Consider the following 23,239-nt stretch of genomic DNA (forward strand, 5'->3'; position numbering starts at 1 on the left):
GGTGCAAGTTTCCAGTGATGCTGCCACAGTTTTCTGGACGTCTAAGCTGAAGATATGTTCTCCAAGGAAGGAAGAATACGTGACCATGCAGTGTTGCACAATGGTGTTTTTGCTTCATGTTGTACAACCGAGGAGGAAAGAGAGAGGGGGATAGGATAGGGAGTGGACATTTGGGAGTCGGTTGTCACTTGTGCCATTGGTGGAAGAATAAACTCGATGAAAGGCTGTAGATATCTTTTTAAGGTTTTCAGGTTTGTTTATTTTTTTTTTATATACCTCAATCTTTATGCTCAGTAGTTTTAAAGATTTAAGTACCCCTGGGCCCTTTGATGGTAGTGACTTGGCGCAGTTGACAGCTGCTGGAACCTCCTCTGGAGGTTAGGTTGGGTGACCCAACCTAGCTAGTTTAAACTAAACCTGACCTAACCTGCACTTTAGTATCCTGGAACTTCTTAGATCTTCAAAAGCCTCAGGTTCCGAGGATAGGTGCACTATGGTGTTGTTAAGGAGTGATACCATGGTAGTTCCATAGTCAACAAGAGAGGGCTAGTGTCCTTTTATCTCCTCAATTGACGGTGCAGGTGTGTGGTTTTGCAGTAGCACACTCAACATAGCAGGCAACCAGACACATTCCAGGCAAGATGGATGTATGACAGACAAGTTCGGTCACTAGAGTTGGTGTTTGGGACAGTTGGCCTTGGCGCCGCGACATTCCGAAGCACTGTGTAATCAGGAAGACGGCCGAATTAGTCCTTCAGTCTCGACACACCAAAGCTGTTACTGTTTGGCTCTGTCTTCCCAGGCCATGGGCATAAAAGCCAATGACCATACCATGTTGAAAGCACCGCTTCTCGTCCGAAGCTTAGCAGTGTTGGGTCTGGTCAATATTTAAATAGGTGACCTCCTAGGAACACCAGGTGCTGTTGGCATTTATGAGATATCTCTCGCATCCATGGTACGAGTCTTAGGCTTACACCTTCCCGTTGTTCTGCCTAATTCACTGGGTGATCAGCAATGTATGATCATTCCAAGTCTAAGGACAAGCTACCAAGTTACTGAAGGCCTTTGCGTTACCAATTAAGGACTTAACCTTTAATACTGGGTGCCAACGACTTGTTATTAGTTCCGGCTCAGCCAAGACGTGGTGTTCGAGAGCATCATTTCTTTTGACATCGTGTAAGGATCAAACGGACTTACTCCACAGCTGTCATGGTGGACAACAGCACTTTCCAGGGAGATTTCAGGTCAGGGGCATTGGTCTGCCCCTCACATTCAGGAAGAACCTGTCAGACAGGTGCTAGGGATGGGAATGTGGTCACGACAGACCACATTCACCTCCTTTTTTACCTAGGACATTGCTTGTAGATCCTTGGACTTTTTTTTTTTTTTTTTTTTTTCTTGGGTTCTGTGGTGGCTGATCAGCAGTCATGTAGCTCACCCAGCTCTTAAGGACAGGTGGCATCTCGCCTAAGGTGTATGGCTGTGAAAGAGAGTGGGTGTGTGTGTTGGGGGGGACTGTCCTCCTACCTTTCTCGTTTATTCCCTGCTTCTCCCAGTAGGCAGAGGGACGGTTAGCAAGCTGTCGTGTGCTGGATGGGTGTGCATGCAGGTGTTCTAGATGACCAATTATCCTATCTGTAATCTGGCTCAGTTTGGATTAATAGACACAACTCCTACCCTCTCTTTAGCAAGGGGAGAGAGGGACTGACAATGAACAAACCCATTGATTATCTTCAGCTTTATTGTCACCAACAATATGGGTTCACCCAAACCTTTCTTCGAATCGATGATGCTACGTACCATTAATTCGAAAGGCCCAGAAGTCTGGCAATTGAACATCACATACGGTCAACAGAATAGAGACATGGGTCTCCTTCCTTTGCTCTTACATGACCAGGAAGAGATGCCCCATGTGAGGCAAACTACCAGTCAGTTCAGAGATTTGCACAGAATCCTCCCACCAAAAAGTAAGTCTCCCTTATGTAAAGACCGAGGGTTTGTAAACGTGTAGGAACAAATGACAAATTTTTAAAGTAATTTGTATTTTTCCTAACATACACCTGAGGTCTTTACGCAAATGGCCCACCTCTAACCACCCCTCATTCTGCTTCCTGGGCCAAAAGGTAAAATGAATGCGTACCAACTGGATGGAAGGGCTTCCTCCCCTACCGTCGGTAGCCAGCTACCAATAACCACCTTGTTTTTAGTTCAATGGCTGGCTCCAGCTTGTGCTGAAAGTAAATCCCATATGTAAAGACCTCAGGTTTTTATGTTAGGAAAAATATAAATGGCTTTAAAAATTTGTCATTTTTAGTGTATACAAGTGACATGGTTGTTGGCCTGGAAAACAAGATTATTCAGTATGCCAGTAACGCGACACTTGTGGGTGTAGTCAGGTCTCCACTCATGAGAAATGAAGCAGCCCTCAGCCTCAATAAGGACATCGACTGGATCAAGGAATGGTGTAGTCGGTGGGGTATGAGGTTGAACTCCAGTAAAATGAAAGTACTATTGATTAGCAGATCTTGTACAGATTTCCCACCCCATCCTCCCCTTCAGGTGGATGAAACTGTTGATTGAGTTTGAAGCTTTAACTATTCTTGGTGTAACCTTTGACTTGCATCTAACTTTTGAGAAACATCTGATGAAAGTTTCGGCAAGCGCCATTGTTCGTAAGGCCTCATTTATTTATAACAGTGATAAAATCAGTGCAACCTGTTTTAGGTCATTTGTACTTCCTTTACTAGAATACCGTTCTCCTGTTTGGATGTCTGCTTCTGCAAGAGATATATCTATTTTAGATAGAGTGGTTCATGGTGGTAGGTATGTTTCCTAATAGTAGTAGTTATGACTTGGACCATTGACGGATGGTCTCTTATTTGTCACTTTTTCATAAGTTGTATTTCAATTGAGATCTGTCACATTCACAGTTGATCCCTGATCCCCTTTATCTGCTGAACAGCAGCACCAATATGCAGTAAAAGTGCTTCGCTGTCGAACTTCTCAGTTTCCGAGGTCCTTTACAGTAAACCCCCCGTATTCGCGTTCTCATGGTTTGCGGACTCGCGCATTTGCGGGTTTCTCTGTGGAACATATCTAGTCATCATTCGCGGAAAATTCGCCCATTCACGGTATTTTTCACTAAGAAATATTCACTAATTACTGTATTTTCATATAATTTTCATGAATAAATGCACTTTTTGTGATAAAACTATTAAAATACTCAGGTATAAGCATTTTTACAGGTTTTTCCTTGGTTGAAGCTATCAAAATGGGCAGTTCTAAGTGTTTTTAGAGGGGTTTTAAGCATTGGCGGATTTGACCTATTCGCGGGGGGGTGTGGAACGCATCCCCCACGAATACGGGGGATTCACTGTATTCCTCAAACTGTTGGACTGTGGAACAACCTCCCAGAGGATGTGCAGTTGGAACTTCAGAAGTTCAAGCAAAGGTGCAATGCACTACTACCCTAATACTATTCTCCTTGCATTTTAATACATTTTATCCATTTGTCTATTCATTAGTTTATCTTTTTTCTTTTTTAATAAGTGGGATCTTATATTTCTCTATTTCCCTTTACCTCATGGTACTTCTTCCTAATGAACGCCATACCTTTGGAAGCGTGAATTTCATGTCAATGGCCCCTGTGGGCTTGCTTCATATGAATAGGGTTCATCTTCTGAATAACAGTAATGATAAAGAATGTTCCTGTGAGGCTTTGTGTGGAGAGTGCCCAACTTGGCTGTCACCCCAGGGGGGAAGTATTAAAGAAGACCACCCCATCTCCTGAGAACCTTCCCCTTTCCTTCTCTCTTCCCCACCGTCATTGCCAAAACAAACTCCTTCTCCATTACCCGTAACTCCCAGTAAGGATATTTTTCCTCTTTCTGTGCCTGTTAGCAAGAAGAAACCTGACTGGGTTTGGCAAGCTCTTTGGCAGGTCCTCAAGGAAGAGTTCCGGAATAGCGGCTCAGTGGATTGGGGGAGCTGAGTGGGAGTATGGGAAAGAAGAACAGACCAGAGTCACCCTAAAACCCCTTCCCAACCGATCGGTGACCAGAGAGTGGAAAAATGGAACCACTGTTCATATGGCCAGGTGAGATGGAGATCCCCTCAACAGAGTCAAACCTCTCCTCCAAACCTCCTCCAGTCTGCTGGGATAGACACTGACTGGGACCGGCATCCAGCAGACGTACCTCTTCCCAGCGAAAAAGCCCCTCAAGGAAGAGCAGGTCTCGCTGCTGTGATGGATCGGAACAGGCATCGGCGTCATTGAATGAGCTGTTCATCCCAGTACTTGCCCAGGTGGAGTTCCTGATCTTGTTCCAGAAGCAGATCAGTATACCTCCTCAAGGCAGGAGTGGGACAGAGTAGAGTGTCACCCTTCCCAACACTGCTCCCGACACAGATACTGAGAGGGCGGACCGATGGAAAATCAAGGAAACGTCGCCTCTTGTTCGGGAGACAGGTCCTGGGAACGGGGCTACTCCAAGGGCGTCCACAGCAGGGCAGGGTCCCATGCTTCTCATTATTACCCCAGATTTCGGTCATTAGGATTGGACAGTGGGGACAGCATCAGATACAGTACAACTCAGCCTCCCCGCAACAGTGGCTACTGGACAACCACCTAACAGAACGGATGGAGACCGTGAGATACCAGGACCATCTACTCCGGTAGATGCCACATACTCAGAGGAAGGTATGGAGTCCTCCCTCCTGGATCTTCTAGATGAGGAGAGTAGTTTTTACAGCCTAGTAGTTGGGGAGGAAGACTCCTGGCCTCTGCCAGGTCCCAGAAATTACTTCCACACTTTTTCCCACCAAGCCAAGTATTATGTTCCAGAAGAGGCTGGCACCCTTCCGAGGAATGTGAATTCGGCAGTCTAATAAGTGGGATCTCATATTTCTCTATTTCCCTTTACCTCATGGTACTTCTTCCTAATGAACGCCATACCTTTGGAAGCGTGAATTTCATGTCAATGGCCCCTGTGGGCTTGCTTCATATGAATAGGGTTCATCTTCTGAATAACAGTAATGATAAAGAATGTTCCTGTGAGGCTTTGTGTGGAGAGTACCCAACTTGGCTGTCACCAGCTTTTGGGCAACTTCCCACTGGATAGTCTTCGACAAATTAGTTCCAAGTTCACCAGCAGGGAGATGATGAACGAGTGGTGACGTTAGGAAGGGCTTGTAGGGTCATCTTTTGGCTCGACAGGTGCCAAGGGGTGTGGATGAAAGATGAAGGAAGTAGTACCACCCAAAAAATGGCACTCCATGGAGTACATGGCTCCAGTGGGGAAGGCCCTATCTTATGTAGCCAAGCATGTGACCCATGCTAGGGCTAACTTCATCCTCAAGAGGAGGGATGCCCTTTTGTCATTAGCTCAGAGGCACATGTTGGCCAATAGTTGGCTCGACCTGAGGAATAGCCCCCTCATGGATGTGTCTGCGTACTTCCCTTTGGAGGTACAGGCAGTCCCTAGTTATCGGCAATCCGGTCTTTCGGGGCTTATCTAGTGACAAAAATCAGTGATTTTTGGCGCCGATATGCTCTGGTTTCTGCTTATTTGTGCAGATAACTAGGTATTGGTGCTGGTACATACCTAACAGAGGTACCAGTAACCAAAAATTGACAACTTTCGGCACTTATTGGTGCCGCTAATCGCTGATTTTCAGTTATTGGCATTTTTCACTTATCGTCACGCTGTCAGAACGGAACCCCAGCCGATAACCGGGAACTGCCTGTACTAAACCAAGCAATGACCGAGAAGAGAGAGGACACAAAGGACTCCTTCTCAGGTCGACTCCAAGAGGGTGGTCGGTTGGCATGGGAGCCTACTCTGGGCCATCATGCCAACCGACTTCTCAGTCTGTGCCAGGAAAAATGGAAGGTCTTTCTCCGCAGGTGCAGTGAGAGAGGTCTCCATCCCCTCAAAGCAGTTGGGTAGGATTTGATGGTGTTCCTTCTTTTCCTGCATCAGAAGGAGCACCTTTCCATGTCAGCAATTAAAGGCTATAGGTCCCCCCTCTCCCAGATATTCAAACCTAGTGGTGTAGATCTGTCAGTGTCATGGTAGTTGTTGTACATTGTTAGAAACTTTGAGAAGAGTTGCTCTCCTCAAGAATGGAAACCCCCAGAATGGTGTCACCATGGTCCTAGCTTCCCTGAGGAAAGTGCCCTATGAACTTCCCAGAAGGGCCTCAGACTTGTACTTGACCCTAAAATCAGTTTTCTTCTTGGCACTGGTGTCAACAAAGAGGGTGGGTGAACTTCATGCCGTCTCATACAATTTGACCCACACCCATGGATGGACATCGATGGGGTTTACCATCCTCCCTGAGTTTGTGGCGAAGACCCAGAACCCCTCCACACACGACCCAAAGTTTGATGGTTTTTCCATTCCTTCACTTAAGGAATTTGTAAGTAACAAACAGGATGAAACGGTACTGTACTACTGTATGCCTGGTCAGAGCTTTGAGAGCCTACCTTAAATGTACACCCCCCAACAGACCAGTCTGTAGTAGACTGTTCTTAAGTGTGGGTCGAGAGAAGAGGGAGATATCTTAGGAACACTATCTCCTGGCTGAGAGAGGTAATTGGGAGGACATACCGTTTGGACTGTTAACAAAGACCCCACCCCAGCCAGAATCAGGGCTCACGACATCAGAGGAATAGGACTGTCGGTGGCATTTAAGAAGAACCACTCAGTAGGGCAGTTCCTCCAGGCTGGAGTCGGGAAGAGGCAGATGTCATTCACCTCTTTCTACCTTAAGAACGTAGCACACAAGTCCTTAGATACCTTCACCTTGGGCCTGGTGGTGGCTGCACAAGTCATTTAACCCATAAACGCCGAGCCTCTATTTACAAAACGCCTCCCGTATGCTGGCGCGTTAGGTGAGTTAGCGCATGCGGAAAAAAGTTTTTTAAAAATCACAGCACGCTTAGTTTTTAAGATTAAGAGTTCACTTTTGGCTCCTCTTTTGCCATTGCCTGAAGTTTAGTATGCAACCATCAGAAATGAAAAAATATCATTATCATATATAAATATTGGAATATATGACAGCAAAAAAACATATAATTGTATACAAATCGCTGTAAGCACAACGGTTAAAGCTAATGAGTTAATTTTTTTAGTTGTATTGTACACTAAATTGCAATGATTTTGGTATATAACAAATTGTAAAACGATCAAAGCAACACAGAGAAAATATTATCACAAATGATGCATGAATTAAGAACGTCGCGGGGACGTAAAAAATGTTTTTTAAAAATTCACCATAAATCAAATATTGTGCTAGAGACTTCCCGTTTGTTGAAAAATGAAGCTAATTGATTGAATATTACTAGACTGTAAGTGTTTTAGCTACAATTGCAGTTTTCACCATTTCGGTCAAGTTAAAGTTGACCGAAAGTCGAATTTTTTCTATTTATCGTGATTTATATGAAAAATATTTCAAAATGATAAAAGCTACAACCATGAGTTATTTTCTGTTGTATTGTATGAAATTGCACACATTTTCATATATAAAACTTTATGTAACGAATAATATAAAACGGTGCAAATATTACGACAACGAGACGAAAGAATATCTGAGATGTTCGGCCGAAGTTATCAGCAAGAGCGTAAGGAAAATGTTTTTAAAAATTCACCATAAATATTGTGCTAGAGACTTCCAATTTATTGCAAAATGAAGGTAAACGATTGGATATTACTAGAATGTAAGAGTTTTAGCTTACAATTGCGTTTTTGACCATTTCGATTCGTTAAAGTTGACCGAAGGTTGAAATTTTGGCAGTTATCGTGATTTATGTGAAAATATTTCAAAACTGATAAAAGCTACAAACATGAGCTATCTTCTGTTGTATTCTACATGAAATTGCGCACATTTTCATATATAAAAGTTTATGTAACGACAAATGTAAAACGATGCAAACATTATGACAACATGACAAAAGAATTTCTGAGATGTTCGCCGAGTTATCGTGCGCAGACGTAAGAAAAAGTTTTTTTTTTTTTTTTTCCAGAAATTCACCATAAATCGAAATATTGTGCTAGAGACTTCCAGTTTGTTGCAAAATGAAGAACATGATTGAATATTACTAGAATGTAAGAGTTTTAGCTTATAATTATGCGTTTTTACCATTTCGGTCGAGTGAAAGTTGACCTAAGGTTGAAATTTTGGCAGTTATTGTGATTTATATGAAAATATTTCAAACTGATAAAAGCTACAACCATGAGTTATTTTCTGTTGTATTCTACATGAAATTACACATTTCCATATATAAAACTTTATGTAACGACTAATATAAAACAGTGCAAACATTACGACAACGTGATTTAAAGAATTTCTGGCGTGGACGTAGAGGAAAAAGTTTTTTTAAAATTCACCATAAATCGAAATATTGTGCTAGAGACTTCCAATTGGTTGCAAAATGAAGGTAAATGATTGAATATTACTAGAATGTAAGAGTTTTAGCTTACAATTGCGTTTTTTACCATTTCGGTCGAGTCAAAGTTGACGAAGGTTGAAATTTTGGCAGTTATCGTGATTTATATGAAAATATTTCAAAACTGATAAAAGCTACAACCATGAGTTATTTTCTGTTGTATTCTACATGAAATTGCGCAAATTTTCATATATAAAACTTTATGTAACGGCTAATATAGAACAGTGCAAAAATTACGACAAAATGACTAAAGAATTTCTGAAATTTTCGGCCGAGTTACCACAAGGGCGTAAGAAAAAAGTTTTTTTGAAAAATTCACCATAAATCGAAATATTGTGCTAGAGACTTCCAATTTGTTGCAAAAATGAAGGTACATGATTGAATATTACTAGAATGTAAGAGTTTTAGCTTACAATGCGTTTTTTTTCACCATTTCGGTCGAGTCAAAGTTGACCGAAGGTTGAAATTTTTTGTAGTCGACGTGCGGTGCGTCCACTTGGCACCCAACAGACAATTTTAGTCGACGTATGATACGTCCAGTAGGCGTTTAAGGGTTAATGATGTAGAGCCTTATGGTAGCTCTGTTGGGAGGGGAAGACATCGTCAGCTACATTATGAAGAAAAAGGGAGTACACTACATCAGCTTACACGCTTACAAGCCCTGGGTGTTATTAGGGCAACGTTCCTACATGTCCACATTAGAGGTCATCCTCCCACCTTCAGGTGAGGTTCCATATATGAAAGCGTAGGTTCATATACTTGTCAGAACAAATACCAAATTAAAAAGAAATTTGTATTTTTCCTAACATGCAAACCTACACTTTCATGTGGGTAAAGTTACCCTACTTGTACTACACTTTCATGTGGGTAAAGTTACCCTCCTTGTACCACCCCATGTAATCTCGATCTGTCACTCATTCTAGGAGGTTGAGCAGAGCTGTGTACGGGCAGTCTCAGATAATGGGGAAGTAGGTAGGGGTCAGGTCACACCACATGACCCAGGTAGCATTAGGATTCTGTTTCCAGAGACAAGTCAAGAACAGCAGAAGCTAGGTAAGCGTGGAGTACATTAATATCTTGAACTTAATGAGGTTAGGTTCCAGAACCTCTCGTGTAAGGCGAGGATTCACATAAGTTTGGTACGGTCACTAAAAATGCTAATACATACAGTAAATGCTTATTTCTAGAGTTTAAACCCCAAGTATGATGAAATCGTATTTAATTTAATTTAAAAGTTAGCTTAATACCATATTGTAATTCATATTTTATTATAGTACTGAGAGAGAGAGAGAGAGAGAGAGATGATTGATTGATTGATTGATTGATTGATTGATTGTGGGTTGCCCTTATGTTAAATATCTCTTGAAATTATTCATGAATTATTATGGAGAGAGAGAGAGAGAGAGAGAGAGAGATTCTTTGTAGGGTACATATTTTAGTTGATCATTGAGTGGGCAACGCTTTTGACCATGAGTGGGCAACATTTTCTACCCTTCGTGGTTAATATATGAAAGATAATTGGCAGTTAGGTTACCCCCCTCCCCCGTGCTCCGAAGAAGACTGGGAATCAATATGTATTCATTTAAAATTTTACATAATTTACTATAGAAGTGGACAAATGTAATTATAGCATGGAAGCTATGAAAAATTTACTATAGAAGTGGACAAATGTAATTATAGCATGGAAGCTATGAAAAAATTAATAACAGATGTCATGTTTATCTAAAAAATTACAATACTGTATACAAAACAAACAGATAAAAATGTTACATATGCATAAAAGAATCTCAATCTCTCTTTTATCTCAGAGAGAGAGAGAGAGAGAGAGAGAGAGAGAGAGAGAGAGAGAGAACAAAATACAGCTTATACATCAAAGCAAATATTAAAGTAAGTAGAGAGAGAGAGAGAGAGAGAGAGAGAGAGAGAGAGAGAGAGAGAGAGAGAGAGAGAGAGAGAGAGATATTCTATATCTACAGCAGTTTTGTGATTCTAGTATCATAAGTAATTCTAGTATCATAAGTACATCAAAAATTAAACATAACCTCTACAGGGTTTCTCAAGGATTTTGCAAATGTCGCATGTCTCTGAAAAAATCACATATGCCAATTAGTTAGGTTCCAGTTGGTTAGGTTCCAATGAAAAGTTCGCCTGTCTGTGAATTCGCGCAACTCGAAGCGTGTAAGATTGAGGTATTACTGTACTCCATATATCAAAGCGCAGGTTCTTATGTTAGGAAAAATACAGATTTCATTTTTAATTTGGTATATGTACTTTCAACAGAATTTTTGTAAATAATGTAAATACAGTAAAGTACTGTTGTTTATTGTTGTGTTGATTTTTACATTGTTACTTTGTAATGAGTCTACTTATTAGTTTTGCTGCTGATTTTCTGTAGTTAACTTTATTTTATTCGGGAGACACTGAGCTGAACCCTTGGCTTGTTACTCATTACAGTAAGAGAAATTGCCAAGTACTTTACTCAAATATTTGAGGCTTAAGGTCAGATTTTCTTTGATAGAGTTGAGCCTGTAACAACAATATGATGTTTTTATCTGAGACTTGTATGTAGTAACAAGTCAAAGGTTGAGTTTTTAATCCAGGTTTTGATAGCCCTGATTTTATTTATTGTAGCAACATCCTACATGCACAAGGTATGGCTGTATACTTTAAGTCCAGACAACCTACATATCGTCAGAAAACTGGAGTGTAGTTGCCATGAAGTTCTTTGTTTAAAAATTTTCAGTAAGTTGTACAGTGTGTACATATTTTCTGTTACCCCGATCCAAATATTGACGATTCTATACTATATATGAATTTCTTTTGGAAAGGGTTAGTATGGCTCAGTCTCAGGATTCAAAAGCTTCACTCGTTAATTGTGGACTGTAATGCAAAGTGTAGCAGGTGGCTGAATTCAAATTCCACAGATCGTCAACATGGCTGGTCTGCTCGATTTCTGTGTATCCTCCTATTTTGTCCAGCTAATTGAGGAATCTATGCATATTTCTGGTAATAGATTAGACCTCAAATTCACAGATGTTCCAGCTATTGTCAAGTCCAAGATCTGTGAATATATGGGCACTTCTGATAATTGTGCCATTGAGATGGACCCATCTGGCAATCAGGATGTTCCTAATGCAACCATTGGTAAAAAGGTCTGGCTGAAATCTAGAGCCAATTGGGATGGCATTATTGAAGCTTGTCAGGCACTTAATATTTTAGATGCTATAGTAGATCATGATCCCAAGAAGTTAAATGAAGTGCTGATGGTTATTTTAATAAGGTATGTCCCAAGAAAGGTCATCAAATTCAGGCCAAATGGCCAGCCATGGTTTGATGATACTGTACATGTAGACGAGTTCACCATGACAGACCAAATTCAACACATGGAGACGAAATCGTTCAAATGACAATTACACTATTTTCGTTGAGTCTCACTGTGCTGTGAATAGAACTTACCTTACAGCTGAGAGAAATTACAATAGTTCCTTGAAGAGGAAACTTGGAAGGAATTACACAGCCTCATCTGTGGTGGACCAAATTGGCATCATCAATCTTTGGTCATCTTTCCACCACTACTAACAGAAGATGGTAGATTGGTTACTAAGAATAGGCTTGAACTCATCAAACTTTGGAAACCCCTCCCCGATACAAAACCTATCATCATCAGAACCTCTTACAAAATATACATTTTGCTCTAGGAATGTTAAGAAAATTCTGGGTAATCTTGATAGCTAGGGTGGAGAAGATCCTGATGGTTTCTTCCCTATGTTTTTTAAAAAAGTTTTTAGTGTGTTGTCTCCCAAGATTAGTAGATTGTATAAATTTTTATGTTGATGTTGTATCCTTGCAGATGTGCAAGCTTAGCAATATAGTGCCTGTTGCAAAGAGTGGCATATCTGCAGACTGCAGTAACTACAGGCCAGTTTTGTGTTCTCCCTGTGCTCTCCAAAGTCGATGAAAAACTTACTTTTAAGCCACGATATAAATATGTGGAATCTAAAGTATTGTTAGCTGATAGTCAGTATGCATATAGAAAGCAGTTAGGTACCTGCAATGCTGTTATAGACTTGACATGCCATTCGCAAGAGAACCTTGGTAAGGGCTTTGAATGCAGAGTACGGTAATTCAAATAGATTTTAGTGCTGCTTTCAATTTAGTAAACTATAAGGCACTTATGTATAAACTTAAGAATCTTGGAGTGGGTGGATATTTTTTAGGATTACAGTACTTCAAGATATCCTTACAGGTAGGCAGCAGCAAGTTGCTGTTGATGGGATCTTTAGTCAACCACGACCTGTTGTGTTTGGGAGTTCCACGGGGTAGTGTTCTTGGTCCACTATTATTTTTGGTGTATACAAGCAATATGGTTGTTGGCCTGGAAAACAAGATTGTTCAGCAACACTTGTGGGTGTAGTAAAGTCTCCACTTACAAGAAATGAAGCTGCCCTCAGCCTCAGTCGGGACATGGACTGGATCAGTGAATGGTGGGGTATGAGGCTGAACTCCAGTAAAACAAAAACACTACCTGTATTGATTAGCAGATCTTGTACAGATTTTCCACCCCATCCTCCCCTTCAGGTGGATGGAACTTTGCTGAATGATTCTGAAGCTTTAAATATTCTAGGTGTAACTTTTGACTCACATCTTGCTTTTGAGAAAAATCTAATAAAAGTTTCAGTAAATGCCACACTAAGGTTAGGTATTGTTCTTAAGGCCTCATATATTTATAACAGTGATAAAATCGTTGCAACCTGTTTTAGGTCATTTGTACTTCCTTTACTAGATTACTGTTCTCTGGTGTGGATGTCTGCTTCTGCCAGAGATATATCTCCTTTAGATAGAGTGGTTTGTGGTGGTTGTTTTTTGTTTCCTATTATTAGCAGTTATGACTTGGACCATTGATGGATGGTCGCTTGTTCGTCAGTTTTCCGTAAGTTGCATTTTAGCAGAATTTTCGTTAACACAATTGATCCCTGAACCCCTTTTCCTTACGAGAACAACCAGATTTGTTGAACAGCAGTACCAACAGGCAGCAAATGTGCCTGCGTTGTAGAACTTCTCAGTTCCAGAGGTCTTTTATTCCTCACACTGTTGGACTATGGAACAGTCTCCCAGAGGATGCTTTGCAGTTAGAGTCTCAAAAGTTAGAGTGAAGATGCAGTGTATTACTACCCTAAAACAGTTCACCTTGTATTTTAATAATTTATATTTTTATCTATTTATATATTAATTAATTTTGTTTTTTCTAAGAACTCATCTCTTTCTGGATTTCCTATTATCTTCTGTTACTTCTTTCAAATGAACACCATATTCTTTGGAAGCTTGAATTGTAACAATGGCCCCTGAAGTCTTGTTCCATATGAATAGGTTCATCTTCTGAATGATGATGATGATGATAATAATAATAATAATAATAATAATAATAATAATTGTGAATTTATTATTTTCAAAAAACATGAACATGTATAACTATCAGATAATCTATTGTACATGCATTAGTGATGTTATGGGGTTGCTTATAGGGGTTATAGGGGGTCTAGGCTCCTTTTTCAGGGTTTATTCGACCTAGGTAATTTTTCTACTTTTGTCACATGCCCTGAAATGAATTAAAAAGGTACAGTAATGTGAGGTATTACTATGTAATTAAATGCAAATGCAGGGAATCAGAAATTATATCACATTAACCCAGTATGGAATGTGTCAAATGCTGGCTTCCAGATGCATGCAGAAGTGAGCAAACTCTTATGAAAATAAAACTGATAGAAAGAAGAGAAATATAGCACTAGTTGGTGGGACTTGAATTTCAGCATCTGTGTACATACGGCGTTATATGATGATGAACTTAGTTGCTATGAAAATATTGTAATCTATAAGTAGTTTTGGTATCCAAACTTAGTAATTCTATTTGCGGCTCAGTTTGGGTTCAGAATTATTATGACCTGCTTTGACATTCTGACTTGAGCAATAGTGAAGGAACGTTCAAAAATAATTTTCATGGGTTACTAATTCCATTAAAGGGATGTAATTTAAAGGGGGTGGTGAAGCATTTTGAAAAGAAGGTGTTATTGCTAGAGGCTAATCTTTTAGAGTATAGTACACTGTATTAAGGTTAATAAAGAATATAATACCAATACATAATTAAATTTCAAAATGTTTCACCTTTTTAATAGACTTATGATTCAGAATAGCCTTTATCAGTGAAAGAAATGTTTAAATAGTATTAACAGAATAGCATAGTAGAGATTACCATGAGGCAGGTTTGATATCTGTCCTCAGATATTTCCAAAATACTTCAAAATCACCATTTAAAAATACAGTATCTGGAATGTCAAAATTCTCTTACCATGTTGGATTATTTATTAAGTAATTTTTATTGAAGTGACCATGTGCTGCGTGCATGGATAGAATTAGAATTGTATATTTGGTTATTTTTAAGAGTTGAATAAAATTTAAACTTATTTGTATTGTCTTGAAATCATGAAAAATAGCTTTACTATATATACACAAGATTCCCAGTATGTTTTATATAGAAAAATAGCTTTACTGTATATATAAGATTTCCTAGTGTGTTTTATATAGAAGACTCAATTCATAACATTCCCCATTAATCATATTGTGCCCACAATGCAGTCTGCAATGGTCCCAAGACTCTCAGTTTTTTCACACAAGAAAAGAGCATTCTCTTGGAAAACTAGCTTTTATCTTGACCTGTAGTCAGCCATCCACTAACAATTCTGGAGTGCTCCTTGCTTTATTAAATTCATTGGTTTCCAATTTTATTTACATATATGTATTGTTTTTGCTGATCCACTCCTGCTCATTGTTTGCTATTCTCTGTTATTAATGGTAACATTTATTAAATAAAGTGTTGAGTTATGAATACAGTAAACACCCCGTATTCGTGGGGAATGTGTACCACACACACACACACACACACACTGCGAATAGCTAAAACCAGTGAATACTTTGAACCCTTCTAAAAATACTTAGAACTGCCTATTTTGATAGTTCAAACACACACAAAACAAACTAAAAATGCTTATACAGGTATTATCCCACTTACGATGGGGTTAGGTTCCAAAAAAAAAACCCCGTTGGAAAAAACAGAAGAAATACTAAAACGTATCTCGAACATAACCTAGCCTATCCTACGGTATTTGGTACCATGTATACATATATGATAGCCTAGCCTACACCATAAAATATACTCTCTACATACATGGTATAGTAATTATTAATATCAGCTAATTCTGGAGGGTCATGCAAAATGACTTATGATAATTCAATACAAAGAGAAATTGAATAACAAACAAGAATTAGTGTAGCCTACACTAGGGTATATTGTATACATACACGGTAGCATAGCCTATATTATACATACTCTATATTCACATATCGTATTATACAAACGTCAACATAATGAATATGCATCTTTTCCATGGATCTTTTAAAATGTTATGCCTTAATTCACTGTATCCAAAAATATTGTATATATTCTCATATTGCCTTTGTATTATAAATTGTGATCATAGCGATCAATGTTTTGGTTTGGAAATGTTTACTCAGTGTTTATTCCGCCTCATTTAACTCAGTTCTGAGCGCTTTTCTTGCTTTTAGTTAGCGTAATTAAATCTCTAGAGTCTAGATACTTTATTTATATGGGGCAAGGTTATTTTTTGTTGTACGAAGTGTTTTTAAGTTGAAATATAACTAAAATACGTTTCGTTGTGAAATTAATTTATCTATTATTTTCGTTAACAGATGACGATGGCCGTTTGTTTTGTGTAAAAAAATTCAAGATTCCATTCGCTATTTTCATTTGATTTCATCATAATGTGAGCTTTATGTATTTATCGTTTATCAGCGTAAAAATAGCAGTAATGTGTTCTTCCATGCCCAGTACTTTTGATTAAAATACTTTCTCTCCCATTTTAATTACGATTGAGTTTCATCCATGTTGCCGATTGACGATAATTTACAGTATAGTCATTAATTAGCAGCTTGAACATTGTTTTCTCAGCTTCAGCCAAAACTTGCAGCTTAAATTTAGCAGTATATTTCCATGACGATCTTTTATCCATACCGAATAAGGGTATAATGTAAAAATATATCAGTCGTATTCAACTTAACGTCGTTTGTGCTATAACCTATGGTAATTGTTTATTACCATACGATGGTTGAAGTACCAGGTAAATGGCTGTTGTTATTCGATTCGGTTATAAGCAAAACAACAGTTTCCTGGTCGGTTGTTTATGGCTATACGAATTTACACAAGAGTATAATGTTACTAACAATACTTTTATCATTCTCTTTTACTTTTTTAACTAGAAGATGGGATAAAGAGATGGAGGAAAAGTTGTCTATTGTAATTTGGTGTCTCTCACTGCCTGATTATGCTGCTGCCTGCGCCTGCGCGAAATTTAAAAGTATTTTATAAATAATATTGTCGTATTATTGTTAATTGCTTACCCCATTGCAAAATCGAATTATCGTAAGGTGAATTATTGTAACTTGAGCATTACCTGAATATTTTGATAGTTTTATTACAAAAAGTGCATTTAGTCATGAAAATGAGATGAAAATACAGTATTTAGTGAATATTTCTCAGTGAAAAATACACGAATGTGTGAATTTTCCGCGAATAATGGGTAGATATGTTCCAAAGAGAAATCCATGAATACATGAGTCCGCGACTTGTGAGACGGCGAATACGGGTGGTTTACTGTACTTAACATCGTATCACATTGTCCATTGTGATGATGTTAAGACAAACCCTCCCAGCCAGTCCAGTGAAAGTTCACAAGTCTTTAAACTCATTGATCTGGTTAAAATACTTAGTTTTATTATTAAGTGTCTTCTGCCCTGCCAACTTCTTGTCTACAGGATATGATGGTATTTGAAGAAGTCTTTTGTAAGTTTTGTTTTTTTAAGATTTTGGTATTGATGTTGTAACACTGTTCTTTGTTCAGTGATTTAACAGTAACCATCCCCCTCTAGTGTACTTTCCTCTTCAGTAATGGTTACTGAAGCTGTAACTTGCACCAACAGATTGTCGCTTGACCATGACTGCCCCGTAAGGTTGTGACTATGCCTATGTCGGCTGATATTGTTATTTATTATTTCCCACTTCTGCTTCCTTGTTTTCAGAGTTTACCATTTCCATTGCTGCTACTGTATAAGCCAGATTTTGTCATGCTTGAACCTTTAGTACTGGTGATTGTTATTGCTGTGCTTACCAAACCTTCTCACTCATTTCTCTCTGAGGAACTGTTAGGGTCAGCATGTCTTCTCACAAAAATGCCTGTAGGCACTGGAGTCATGACATTCTTATTGGGAACCAGGACCTTGGCCATCTATCCTCACAAGGATTGCTCATGAACCAGTGGTGAACCAGTTCATGTTTTAGTGACAGTGTCTACTCGAGTGACAATGACTGTTGCAATACCCATTCCAAAGGTTTATTTCCCTTTGTTCACTGATCCTTTTTTTCTGATAAAGAGTACTGTATCTGTTATATTGACCAAACCAGCTTCAGTTACATTTCCAGTTGCAATAACTGCAATTGCCATCATGACATCAAACCTTTAGGAGACCATGCAATCAAATGTGATAATATTTATCATGACCACTTTTGCTCAAATGACTGTTGAACAGTGTTAAAAGATTTTGTTCTTGAAGGTCAGTGTTTTTCAGCACGTGTACAAGGCTGTCACCATTATCTCTGTTGGATGGATCTTTCCGTAGTGATGATCTGAAGTTCTTAACATTCATGGCCATGCACATGAGTTTTTCTTCGTTGTTGGTTTCAGATTTTCACGAATTCAGTGTAGGGCTTCAGATTTTCACAAGTTCAGTGTAGAGGCCAACCTTTGTCAAGTCAGTGACTGGTGTGTATTTAATTGTGAAAAACTTCACAAGTGCTCTTCTTAAGTCTTCACCATCACTGATGCCGGAACCATAATCCAGAGAGCCATGCCTGTAATAGAGTTACCATTGATGTTGGCAACGGCTTTTACTGACATTATGTTCTTTAATGAGGGGATGTGGCATCTTCTCATGCTTGTAGAATGTGATCAGGAGTTGCAGTATAGTTTGGTACTTTTAAAATCTTCATGTGGCAGTGGTCAACCTATTCTTGGTTCCCATATGAAAATATGTCCAGATGGTGGATAGCTTCATGTTGTACTTGATGGCTGGTGATCACCAGTAGCTTTATGTGAGGGATGTTTGGTCTCCCTGTCTATAAGCTGTTTGCTCATTAAATGCTTCAGTCTTGGGATCTTAGAAATCAGTACCTATTTGAGGCTAATGATGATCATTGCAGGTAAATCTTTACCAAGGTTTTGTCATCTTGCTTTTGTTTGTTTAATGTTTTCTTTTAAGTATATTTGGAAATCTGGGAAATTCAAGGGGGTGTTTCAGCTAAAGGTGTTTTATGAGATATTTTACGTTGCTTTTAATATTTGTCAAAAGTTTTATGGCTACAAGTTGGGGAGAAGTGTCTGTCTGTGAACCCTATAATTGGGTTTGTGAAGAGAGGCATACAACACTCCTTGTAGTGGCATTTTTATATATATTAGAAGCTGGTTTTCCCAAAAGTTTATTTAATCTTAACTGTTTCATTTTTATATTGGCTTGGGAGTTTTATTTTTATATTGGCTTGAGAGTTGTAGTTGTAATTTTTATGTACAATATTTTTTCCAATTTTTTTTATTTTTAAAGCAAATGATATTGGCACCAGGCTTTGATGCTACATTGCTAGGTAACTTCAGATCAAATGAAAAGTCTGTTCCCATGTGGACCTTGACTTATGAATGCCCAAGAAGGATTCTGTTCCCAGATGGCAGGCTCCTTGCATTCTGTGAGTTACAGTGTCATCTCACTGCAGTCCTAGTTTCTTGCAATGCAGAAATTTTCTTGCATGAATGGTCTGTTCCTGATAGGATGATTCATGGTCCATTTTCATCAAGTAAGTAGATGCACTTAGTGGAGAATTCTGGACACTATCTTCTACATTTAGCAGCATCTTGGTAGAAGACAGATTTTTTTTTCCTAACCTGGAACCTGGACAACTTCAGTGTACCTTTTGGTGGTGATGAATAAACTGATCATGGAAATTCATGTTCACTTGTGGCAACCATTGGACTTTGGAGCATCCAGCTGCATGCTTAGAGGCCCTGTTATCAAGTGAGAAGTGTGCTTGATGTTCAACTACATGTGCAATTATATAGTGCAGATTTGGTCACCAGAGTCAGTCAGTCACCTTTTTCTCACCCTTCAAGCTGGAATCAGTTTGGTGTCCTTTCAGTTAGAATTCTCCTAGTTTCTCTGGATATTTAAGATGTAGATGATGGCCCTGCTTGTCCACTTTCCAAAAGTACTTTTGGTCTACCAGTGTCAGGAAGGTTCTCCAAGTCCAGGTGCCCTTTTTTCATCTTGCCACTGCTCCACAAATCTTGTCCAAACTTTAGAATCATCAGGAGTTTTGGTGCATGAAAAAACTGGCTTATGAGACCACTGGGTGAATCATTGGTAGTCGTGGAAACAGCGACAGATCTACAATAGCACCTGTACCTGTTGGATCAGTGGTATTTTCTTGGCAGCCTCGATAGCCTGAGCTATCATTGACCATTGAAGGACCAGTTGAACAACATGCATGGACTACCTGTAACATGGAACTGGCTGCATCCAAGTTCTTTTTCAGTCGTTGGTAGTCTCCCTCTTACTGATGATGATAAGGTCATTGTCCTCTTAATGGGAGCTCTAGCAGCTGTGGAAAGGTGATTCTTTAGGAATAGTTTAAGACAGACATCAGTAAACTCTTCATTGCCAGATAGTTTTCACTGTTATCAGACCTTTTTGCAACTAGCCTTCACCTCAGATCAACTAAATTGATTTCAGCATCTTTGGACAAGGCACATTGTTTCATCCTTGATATCCCTGAACATTAGTACAGGCTCTTCTTTCTCCATTACAGCCAAAGGTTTTCCATTCTTCAGCAGTCCATTGGTACAAAGGTAGTATTAATAATTTAGTAATGATTCACTTTGTGATGGCAGTCAACCTGATGTGTCTACCAATCTGGTGGAAACTTTTTGAGTAGCCATAATTTTAGGTCTCCTGGCTTTCACTCTGGTGATGGTTTTCTTGGATAAAGTTGTATCATTTGCTAGTGCCTATGGACTTATGGCTTATGATTTTGTAGTGGATTCCAAGAGTGATCTACCAAGGTGTTTTGACAGCTTCTTTTTTTTATCACTGCTTCAGTATTGACTATGGGGATGAGGACCATATTCCTAGGTTAATATGGGGTTATTAAGTCTACTGTCTCAGTAGTATAACAGAGGAAATGGCCTTTTACAGTGGTTCCATTCTAACCGGGAAGGCCATTTTGGAGTACCTTATGGTATTAATGAGCTGTTTATCAATTACACCATTTACTTTTGGAGGGCAGCACTGTGATATTGTTCTATTACAATATGGTTGCATTGTTAAATTCTTGATGTGCAAAATACCACCTTTAGAGAAAGCAATTTTTCTTTTACATCTTCATACCCCATTATCTTTAGAGGTTTATTCTTCCAGATTTTTTGTTAGTACAATGCTGTTGTTAGTAGATTTCTTTTTACGCATTTCAACACATTTCCTTTCGAGAGTAAACCAACTAATCGTTCCTTTCCACAGTGTCTTGGATTCATCAGCTCCTTGAGCTTTTAGTGTGTAACTGCCTTGGTCCTTAATATGTTTCAGTTTCCAAGAACTCCTAGATTTGTCAACTCTTGCAAACAATCTTGGACATTCAACAATAATACCTCCCACTGAGTTATTGATTCGGGCACAACATGAATGATAATGTTATGAACAAACAGGTTCTATAACATTGAAATAGTTTTTCATGCAAACCTATTATAGTAACCATTTTATAATGCCTACTCATAACTTGTCACTCTCTCTGATTGTGTTTAGTCTATACAAATTATGAATTATTCTTGGATGGATGCCTTAGGGCCCAGGTAGTGTTAGTGTTGTAAGAGATTGCTCATCATTTATGAACAAAAGGACTTTGAGAACGTGGATCATCGCAGACAACAATGTGGGGCAAATTTGATTAATGGTTTTGTATGAAAACTAGTTTTATGCCAAAAAAAATGGTTTTTAATTTTTTCAGTCAGCTTTGAATTTAGTAAGATATATTTAAGTCTAGAAATGTGAATCTTTTCTTAGGGTACATTGAGGGTGGAACAATTTGAAAATATCAGTAGAATATGTAACTGCACACTCCACAAGAGCAAAAGTAAAATTTCAGTATGTTTAAATGAATGGCCTTTAAGTATGATGAAAATATTAATGTTTAACATAATGGCTCTTTTGTAAGTGTTGCATTAAAGTTCATGAAGTCATTTCATTCATAGTAAAGTATAATCTTACTACTTTTGCACATGTCTGTCATCTTGTGTAGGTAGTTACATTAATACTATTTTAATGTTTAGCCTAAAACTCAGAACCTGATGAACTCCATAGAAGCCCAAACTTATCAGGTTTTGTGTTTTTGGCACAGATGTAGAGTCTCTTGTCATGCGTAACAAAAAATCCGCAACACAGCAGCAATTAGAGAGTGGGGATTTATCATAATGAATGCCATGACAGAAGCAGTCTCAGCATCAACAAAAGCAGCAGCAACACCACCACCACCAATCTCATCATCACCATGGGGCTAGTAAAGGAGAGAGTCGTAAATCCATTCATCAGTCAAACGACTCTACGCCATCGTCATCCAACCATCATCCACCTGTCTCGGTCCATGCTACCATAAGTGAGTGAATTAACTGGTCATAGAAAGTGTTCTGTGCGTAACTGTGAGTACTACATTATGTAATATTTGAAGTTTTTAGAGTACACAATGGCTAAGTATTACATCGTGAGCAGGAGTTTTCTGGTAAGGAATTAAAGAGCTTGCATTTTGGTACTGGGGTAATTGGAATAGTTGTTTTCAATTCTTTGGTGTTTATTGGTTAAACAAGTGTTATTTTGAAAAGAAACTCCTGGTTTTGATGTTATTTTTTGTGGCTGTTATAATGCAGAGTAATTTTTATTTATATTGTAAGATTGTTGAATGTTAATCCATGGTGAGATGGCTTAGTTTTCCCTTGAATAAAGTACAATATAAAGTAGACTTTCTTGAAAATATAGTGGTGGCTTTTGGGGATATTGTTTCATTTGTAGGTAGTGCAAGATAATAAATTTGGGTGATTTTTATTTGTTAAAAGTGTTTGTCAGTGTTTCATCTTCAAAATGATTGACATTGCATGGATATCTTATATGTTCATAATTCCTTCATTGCAGTAATATCCATATTAATTTTCAAACCAGGTGAAGGTGTTGTGATTAAAGTACTTAGCAGTTTATGTGCATGAGACTGAAGCTGTTGCTTTAAGATATGTATTATGATTAGCATTGTTTTTATTAAAATGACTATTCTCTTAGCTGTTGATAAACAGAGTATCATAGTTCTTTTGTGGTCAGTGTCACATTGTTTTGGGCACAGTATTAAATATATTTTTATGTAGATAGCAAAATAACTGTTAGACTTCATATACCTGTAAATGTTTCATTACCACAAAATATCTGAAGATATTAGTGATATGAAGAGAAAGTAGGCAATTACAGTGAATTTTAGCTTATTAGGTGGTGGAAACAGAAAGGGAATTAATTACTACAAGAAGGATTAGAGCCATTTTAGTATTGTTTGTGCTTGTTCTTGCATTACTGAACTCTCCCGTATAAATCATT

General features: G+C 38.5%; 1 protein-coding gene across 16 annotated transcripts in view; it reads left to right on the forward strand.

Moving 5' to 3' along the window:
• Positions 1-23,239, forward strand: part of LOC136835678 (bromodomain testis-specific protein-like) — a 194,299-nt gene that overhangs the window by 138,406 nt on the left and 32,654 nt on the right. For all 16 annotated transcript variants that reach the window (XM_067099528.1, XM_067099525.1, XM_067099516.1 and 13 more), the window contains one exon: positions 22,097-22,262. In XM_067099528.1, coding sequence (XP_066955629.1) covers positions 22,097-22,262 — 166 coding nt within the window. The remainder of the gene's footprint in view (positions 1-22,096; positions 22,263-23,239) is intronic.

This window comes from Macrobrachium rosenbergii, chromosome 55, assembly GCF_040412425.1.
Source record: "Macrobrachium rosenbergii isolate ZJJX-2024 chromosome 55, ASM4041242v1, whole genome shotgun sequence".
NCBI lineage: Eukaryota > Metazoa > Arthropoda > Malacostraca > Decapoda > Palaemonidae > Macrobrachium > Macrobrachium rosenbergii.